Here is a 9,292-nt window from a genome sequence, read left to right on the forward strand (position 1 = left end):
TGAATTTCCTTATATGAAAAAAACATTATAAAATGTACATTTCTTCACTTAAATGTACACTCACAAGTTTATGACTAATAGGCTTAACTTTTCCATAGAAAAAATTATTATATTTTATGATATGAATTTGAGCTGGAAGAATGAATTTTCTTAATGTATAGTCATCTAAGTGATACTATTCTTTAATAGCATTGCATATTAAATTTTACAAAATGTTCTTAAGTGAAAAAACAATGTCCAGTGGCTGGCAAATTGCTGAAATCATTCCAAATAATTGTGCAGCCTAGGTAACTTAAATTGTACTGAAGAATTATTATCATTCACAATCTACTTAAAAGCATGGCTTTCTTACCATAATTATGGGTTATAAAACAACTTTTTAAAATAAACATGTATAATTCAATGGGGGAAAAATGGTCCATGCTTTGCTAAGCATTTTTGCCTTTTTTCCTTTTGCCATTGGACAGCTCAGACTATTTGTACAATAGCAAAAAAGACCACTTGGGGGCAATACAGTAATTGTTTTGCTCCATCTCACAGTTATGTAGGCTTCCTTGGTGAAAAAAGATTGCTGTTTCTTCTAAATTTGAAACCACATTTTAATATGTGGAAGGAAAAAGGCTGTATTTCATTTTAAACTTACAATGAATAAATCACGTAAGACAAATGCAAGTCAGATTTTCTCCTGAAGGGAGCAAAAGCCTGTCTTCCTTCAGCAGACAAATCAGTTTACCTAGTTGGCACATTTGAGGATATTTTATATTTAGAATTTGTCACAGCCTTTGAGACAGATCTCAAGGAATAAAGGATATTGTGTATAAAAATCTCAAAAATGATATACATTTAATAAGTTTCAAAATATTCTGGTAAAAACTTTTTTTCTATACCCAAAGTAAAAGTGTAAAAATCATTTAACTTCCCCACTGAGTACATATTCTGCAATAAACTTAAGCATTAAAGCAATTAATTTTTGGAGACAATTACTGCCATTATTTTCACTGTTATTACCTTGCACTCACATACCAGTTTGTAAAGGAGTTATTTTTATTACTAATTATTCTTTTCAGCTATTTGATGAGTGGAGTCTCTATTCTAATCCATTTCTCTCTCCCTGAATCTGCTGAATACTAGGTACTATGCCAAGCACTAAAGATTTGTTTCCTATGTAAATGAAGAATAAGCATAATCTCTTCTTTTAAGGATTTCAAAAAGATTTAGGCAAGTAGATTTTTCCTCTTGGTTTTTGTTCTCTTGTTTGCTGACTTTATGTGATTTTTTTTTCCTTCCAATATATTTTCCTCTCATCAGAAGATATTTAACATTACCACAGTGATGAAAAACTCAGTTAAGCCTTGTTGTTAAAGTCTTAGGGATAAAGATTTATAAAATTAAATTCAATAACTCTCTAGGTGCCTGTACAGAAATGAAAACATTTAGAAGATTGCAGGGAGTTTTGCCTTAATTCATGGTTCATTACCCAAAGATCCATCTTAACAATCCTTTCTGCATGGAGGGTAGTGAAGAAAGGGAATACAGCTGTTCTGTCTTTGAACATCTTTACGGCTTAGCTGGCTCATCTATTAAAGAAATAATAGGAAACTAAAAAATTAAGAGGGTGCTGCTCTCTATAGATGCTTAAAGTGCTTTGAAAGATTGCTTACACTAGACCTCTTTTCCCAGGCTTGGTTTTTACTCTAAACATCTGTTTATTTTATAAACTTGTGATCAGCAAGGCGTAACAGAAATCCAAGTGGCATTACTGTGCTGGCCAATGGCAGAAAGAGGAAGAGCCTGCAGAGATTAATTTTTAAGAGCTTCTGTGAAGTTCACGGGGCATACACTTTCGGGATCCAGTTCAGAGAAACAACACTTGCTCTTTTCAAGTCCTCAACCGGGCCCCATCCTCATCCCAGCATATACCTTCCCTTGATGGCTCCAGGGAGAAGCAGGCTCCCAACAGGACAGGTGAAGGGGAGGAGCTGAGAAGGGAAACACACATTCTATCCTCCAAAGTACTATTGAGGAACTTTTCGATCTTTCAAGTATCCTGAAGGAGGGAAGAAGGAATGAACTTACCTCACCTGATTTCACACTGAAATCCCTGAGTATTAGCTCACCTCCATTTTTCTGGATATATAATTAACACTTGCCTACTGATTTTCTAGTATTAAATGCAATAATAATTAGCAAATTCATTCATTAGTGTTAGATTTTACCTTTACATTGTCATTATAATACATTATATATATATAGTAGGTATATCTACACATATATGTGTGTGTGTGTATATATCTACCTATATAAAGCATTATTTTAGTTAATTGTATTTGTATATATCTATGCATTCACAACTCTAGTTTAGAAGAGAAAATATGCTTGAATTAACAACGATGGAATATGTAAATCCATACAACTATCTTCTGTTGTAGAACCTGCTCTTAAATCTTATTTTCCCCAAATGGCAGTTTTTAATAAGTTATTATTAATGAGGTACCTTTAATTACAATGAGGATGATAGATAACGATTCATTGATAAACATTTTTGAGCATCTGCCATGCGCCAGGCACTCTGTGAGGCTCTGGAGATGCAGACACATTGCTTGCCTTTTTGAGGCTTAGAGTCATCTGCTTAAGTTATCATTTTGGCCAAATGAAGATGATCATCATTAAAGAATAGTTTTCTTTACATTTAGGATAATAATCCAAGTTCAGCCTTCAGAATTAATGAATATACAAAATGACGAATGTACAAAATGACTTGACAAATCTTTTAATAGAACTAAGTTGGGAATGAAGGAATGAAATGAATGAGTGAATGAATTGCTTTTAAAAAAAGACACAAAGTTGGCATAAAGAGTATTAGTGCAAAATAATTAAATTATTCTACATTAATATACTTTAAAATCATGTACAGTTACAAGGCAGTGACTCTTTTACTAGAGCAAACATATATTCAAAATAATATCTAACATCAATGTGGCTGATTATTTTGCAGTTATTGTAAAAGTTTTTAAAGTCAGCCAGCTTTGGTCACAAGTTTATTCAATTACATGCTGGTTATTTATAATTTCTATTTATATAAAAATCATACTTTAAAATGAACACCCTGATGCAATTTTAAAATTTAATTCAAGCAAAAGTAGGTTAAGTAATACATCAACTCTTTTTACAAACTCTCAGGAGAAGACTTTTATTCACATTCTTTCTACAGCTGACATAAATCTCCTGGGCCTAGCGAAGGGCCAGATGCTCAGTCAAAAAGCCTTTTACAAGGTCTGCTTCATAGCCTGCAGTTTTAGACATAAAATGAAGATCAGGAGAACACTTCCTAAGGTTGAAAAACCATACTGTCACTTTATACCTTCTTCCAAAGACATTACTCATTTTTACCTTGGGAATATATGAGCGATCTCACCCAACATTATCAAAGGCACTGCATAAATATTGACGACAAATGAGGCTAACTTCATCCCTGCAACTGTGTCATGTTTCCAAAATGAATAAGGGATATATGCATCTTTTAAAAAGGAATCTTGTACATAACAACATTCCTTTCTTCGCCACAGTTCTCCTCTGCCCTCTGTGCACATTTGTTGATTGCACTGATGTGAGAGGGAACTGCAGGCACTGGAGATGGAAGAATGGTCCCCTGAAGGCCATGGCAGTGGTGGTAGAGAGTTGGTGATTTAGAACTCACAAATCTGACTTGAAAAAAGGCTATGGTATCCCAGACTTCCCTATTTCTATCAAAGCGGCCCTTATCTAGAAATTCAGATTATGACATCTGAATACTGCATTTACTGGAAAACAAATGATCATTTATATAATATTTATCTATATCATGTATATATCATTGCAAAGTAGAGTGGCTGGCTTACAGCAGTTAGGGATAAAGTAGACTCAGGCAATTTCTTCATGCATGCAGTTAAAATTTTTTAAATGACCTTTGATTCAATTCAATCGAAGAGACACTTATAGGGAGTTGATTATATGCAAGGAATCATCTTCATATAACTTTATATCTGATGTCAAATATGGAATAGCAACACATCTAACGTCTTCAAATATGGGATGGCTGATCAAACAATGAATTAATTTAATTTATGTCTTGACTGGACAAAATAAGGCTTTTGACAACCTTTTCTGCCAGAAGTCACAAATCTCTTCAGCAATATATTTTCATAAAAACAGTCAGTCAACTATGGTCAGAAGTATAAAGAATCTTCAGACATCATAAAACGTTACAGATGTTATAGTTGCCTCTCTGTTGGGTAACTTATTTTGTGATTTACAATGGATGAAGGGATGATTTGTGACTTTTCGCTCTAAGAACCAAATTTAAATTTATGACATTTCTTGCAGTTAATCTATATGACCTGCTTTTTAAGACAGACATAGATTCATTTAACCAAAAGTTATAGTTAGAATATTTGTGAAAGGGATTTACTCTTGAATTTATAGATACAAACTGAAGTGTTTTATAATTCAGTTGAGAGCTTTTTAAGGGAAGACATTTTTAAATAAAATATTTCTTAAAATTGGATTTATTATACTCATCAAGTAAATGATATTGTCTTAACAGCAACAAATAGAGTTGTTTTAAAATCAGATCAATCGATATAGTAAGCAAATATCACATTTGCAGTTTTTTTCTTTTTCACATCTTCCTCTGCTTTTAGGTTTGAACATCCTTGGGAAACATCTAACGCTTAAATTTTTAAATACTTTATTCTATAGAAGGGTATTAAAAATAGTTTACAAAGCTTCTATTATTTTCCATTATTCCTCAAATTTGCATTTCTTGATTTTTTTTTTACTCTCTACAAAGCTTTAACAGATAAAGTATCTCAGCAGAAGACCTAATTGGAAATAAATGAGCTCATAGTTATATCTGTTATTGCCTTCATACCTTCTTTAGCTGCCAGAATGTTCTATAAATGGCCACTGATAACTAGTTTAGTGGGCTTGCCTCATCACACAGTACAAAAATCACTACTGATTTAACTAAGTCATTTGGGCTTTGAATTCAGGACTCAGTACACACACACACACACACACACACACACACACAAAATTATGTTTTGTGGAATTTGAGAACAGTGTTTAATAACATGCTGGTATAGCGTGGGTAGTTTTTAAAGTGGGTTTTGGTTTTGTCCTTCACATTAGCAGTGTGAAATTTCTACGTATTTTTTCACATCTAAAAATACCAGGAGAAAGCAGTATTTCTGAGGATGGTTAAGTAATTTAACAGATGAGTTATAATCTATTTGTTTTAACTGAAATAACAAGTACATCAGTTGAAGGGTAAATGAATATCCTCTTGTTTTCTGAAACTTATCTGTATCATCAAGCGTAACTTTGGACTAGTAAGGAAACAATTGCTTTCTCTGCATTGACCCAGGAAGCTGCACTACCTCCCTCTGAGAGGAGATAACAGTATTGTCCAGAATAATCAGGCAAGATCTTGAAAAGATAAATCCCAAGGAGAGGATGAAAATGACAAGAACTGCATGCTTTCCTGTGCTACAACCACAGCTTCCATCTGTCTCACAGAAAAGACAAACACATGAATAAGAAAGGAAATAGCGAATAAAGCATGAAAATCTAAAGAAAACCAGATCACAAGGAGATTTCTTTTTTCATGATTTATTTTCAGGAAATACATAAATAAATACTATCATAAAAATTAGCCTGTTATTTGTACCAGGGTAGGGGGAGCGGCACTTAAACAAAAAGAGGGAAAATACTTTAAAAATTATTTAAAATATCTAAGAGCTTCAGTTTCCTGTTAAGATGATTCACTAGCCCAGGTGAAATGAGATCCAAGCAAGAATTTGATAACAAAGAACAAATAACAAATACTTCTTTGAAAGGGATTCTAGAGCTATCGTGAACTGGTCTGACCAGTGGTAGCCATGGTCAGGGATAAGTGGAGTTGGGGGAGGGGTGTTGTTGGAGGGTACTTGAGGCAACAGGCTGAAGGAAAATGTTTTCGTTTTCCTCCTAACTCTCCCGTCTTCCCCTAGGACAATCATTGGTTGCTCCTTCCTTGTTAAGGATGCTAAGCCCAGGCCCGGGATTCAGACTGCTGAATTTCTTGGGAGAGAGGATGAAAAAAATGTGTGGAGTTACTGGTCACATGTGGCATTCACTCCTCCACCTACTGTCTGTCAACCCCCAGGCTTGATGATGTATAATGGAGGAAGGTGTGCTTCCTCCCAGTGCTTTTATGCCTGAGAGAGTCTAGGGGGTGAAATTCTGACCAGGAAAGTTAGCTGGCTACAAAGGGAAGCAACCAAAAGTTATTTCTTCATGTTTGGAACACATTCTCTCCCTTCTCCTTGGATTCATCTGAAAGGACTGACCTTCCCCAAACACTATACTGGCTGGAATAAATAATGTCTGCAAGAGGACTTAAGCTCAAATGACAATATAGGGAATGCACAAAAAAATACACCTACTTCAAAAGAAAGGCAACAAACTGAACAACATATATTATACGGCCAAAACTGATAGATGAGGAATTTAAAATAAGCATGAGCAATATACTGAAAGAAATAATAGAAGATAGTAGCAAAATAAAATGTGAAAAAGAAATCATTAAAAAGAACAAAGAGGAATACAGTAAAAATGTTAGAAGTCAATAAAAATATACTTGTTTTTAAGTGAAGGGAAATGAGCATTTAAGTTATACATGCAGCATTAAATAAATAAATGAAATACAAGAAACAACAGATGAGATAGCAGTAAAGCTACAGTGTAAGAAGGATTTTGATATAATTTGGGTATTTGCCCCCTCCAAATCTCAAGTTGAAATATGATCCCCAATGTTGGAGGTGGGGCCTGCTAAGAGCTGTTTGGGTTGTGGGGGCAGATCACTCATGAAGGGCTTGGTGCCTTCCTGGTGGTGACTTCTCCCTCTATTAGTTCTCAGGAGAGCTTTGTTTAAGAGCCTGGCATCTCTCTTGCTCCCTCTCTCACCATGTGACATGATTTCTCCCACTTTGCCTTCTACCATAAATGGAAGCTTCTTGAGGCCTCATCAGAAACCATGCAGATGCTGGTTCCATGCTTGTACAGCCTTCAGAACCATGAACTAAATAAACATTTTTCTTTATAAATTTCCCAGCCTCAGATGTTCCTTTATAGCAATGCAAAACAGACTGACACAGATTGTATAATTCAAAAGATAAGATTAAAGAACTGTCTTAGAAAACAGAAATGCTTCCAGAAAGCAGATAAGAAAAGCCAAATAATATAAATAGAAATGGAAGGATCAAATCTGGTCAACAGAAGAAGGAAGAATAAAAACAGTGAGCAAAAATATTTCAAGAAATCATGAAAACAAATTTTCAGAATTAAAGATTAAAGACATCAGACCCAAATTGAAAACACTCGAATCGTAAAAGAAACAAGTCCAGGAGGACATTGTAAACAGTGTGGGGAAGTGAGGATGGTAAGTGTCTTGATACAGTTTTTTTTTGTATTTGAGGGAAAAAAGACCAAAAAAAGGAACAAGTGATTATTTCAACCAAAACTAAAAATCTACATTGTGATAATGGGATTTGGGGAAGTGGTACAGAGACCAAAAGAGTCTTGAGAAGGCAAGGTTGGGAAGCAGATAGAAATATTGAAAAGTCTAAGAAATGAACAGGAAAACATAAACACGAGTGCATGTTTTAAATTAACAGTGACCACTGTATGTTATATATGTAAAGAATGCACAACCTTTAAACTTACAGAAGAATATTTAAGCTTTACAGTGAAAAAGCAAACAAAGTTTAAGAGGGAAAAACGAAAGCACACTAAATAAAAAAAAAGAAGATGCCAGAAATAAATTCTAACAATTTGCTCATGCCTTCTTCTTGAGCTGGAAGATTTTCCAAAATTCAAAATTCAATTTATAAAGGTAAATTTTGAAAAAAATCAAGTTCAATCATTTTTGAATCTGTTGAAACTATGAGAGACCCTGTGCATTCTTTCAGTTTCTTTCCATTTCCTCTTTTTGGTATGCAGAACAATAAAATACTGTAAAATCAAAATTTCTTTAAAATTTATCAAACGTATTGTCATCACTAGATCTCATTTTCCACCAAGTTGACCTGAGCTACCTTTTATAACTTACTAAACTTTTTGGGATTATTATTAAGTTCTTCCCTGAAATCTTTCCTATTATCCTTTATGTCATAGCTTGCTATATTAGGCACACTTGAAAGCTTTATTTTTCACTCAGCAAATATTCCATATTGACTGGTGTAATGAACTAGCATTATGCTTCCTAAGGGTGAAGCAAAAAGCACAAAGGCAAAATTGTATTTCCATTTGTTGCTTTGACTATATTTTTCTTGAATAAGTGAAAAATTAAGAAAAACAGAGTATAGCGTGAACTAGCTCTATAATAAGTAGATCAAAGAATTGAACTATCACGATGAATTGAGAAAAAAGAATGTAGCCTTTGTGATCCCTAGTGAATTAAGCTGCTTCCAATTCATTTTTAAACCTGCATCTATTAAATGAAAATCTTTTCTTGCAGCAATTAAAAAGATGTGATCTTTGTTCAATGGGATTTGATAACCATAAAGGTGGGAAGATGGCAGCCCAACTCACTTTACTTCAGCGTACTTTTGTGAAATAATAGCTTCAACTGAGAGCTTACCTTGACAGTGAAGCGTTTTTTCTTTGGCGGATTCGAAACTGTGCCAGTTGAATGAATGAATGCACGCAAAGGGGTTAAGGATGTCACCAACACATACGCTTTAAGAATCACAGATAGATCTTCGGCTCGAAAGATTGTTTCATGTGGAGCAAGGACTGTCGTTTCATTCCTAAAAAAATAAAACAACGTAGTTAGCGCTCCATAATGTAGGGTTGAGTATGTAATTTGCAAATTACCTTCAAGCTTTGTAAACTGCTTCTAGCCTTTGTAGGACGCCCACCTTCAGTGTGTGGATTTCCTTGAACAATTTCAATTGCTTATTAGCATCACCATCAGGTGGTGGAGAGGTACAGCTAGAATGAGTCAAACTGATAATAGTTCCCCAATCCACCAGATTTAATCAAAGTATTTTTAAAAAGTAAAAAAGGTGGCTGGGCCCAGTGGTTTATGCCTATAATCCCAGCACTTTGGAAGGCCGAGACGGGCGGATCAGGAGTTCAAGACCAGCCTGGCCAACATAGTGAAACCCCATCGCTACTAAAAATACAAAAATTAGCCAGGCATGGTGGCAGGTGCCTGTAGTCCCAGCTACTTGAGAGGCTGAGGCAGGAGAATCACTTGAACCTGGGAGGC

At 34.7% G+C, this 9,292-nt stretch overlaps 1 protein-coding gene across 2 annotated transcripts in view; it reads right to left on the reverse strand.

Moving 5' to 3' along the window:
- CPED1 (cadherin-like and PC-esterase domain containing 1) overlaps positions 1–9,292 on the reverse strand; it is a 327,742-nt gene that overhangs the window by 203,389 nt on the left and 115,061 nt on the right. For both annotated transcript variants that reach the window (XM_011995975.1, XM_011995976.1), the window contains exon 7: positions 8,660–8,828. In XM_011995975.1, the coding sequence (XP_011851365.1) occupies positions 8,660–8,828 (169 nt within the window). The remainder of the gene's footprint in view (positions 1–8,659; positions 8,829–9,292) is intronic.

This window comes from Mandrillus leucophaeus, unplaced genomic scaffold, assembly GCF_000951045.1.
Source record: "Mandrillus leucophaeus isolate KB7577 unplaced genomic scaffold, Mleu.le_1.0 Scaffold5, whole genome shotgun sequence".
NCBI classification, from domain to species: domain Eukaryota; kingdom Metazoa; phylum Chordata; class Mammalia; order Primates; family Cercopithecidae; genus Mandrillus; species Mandrillus leucophaeus.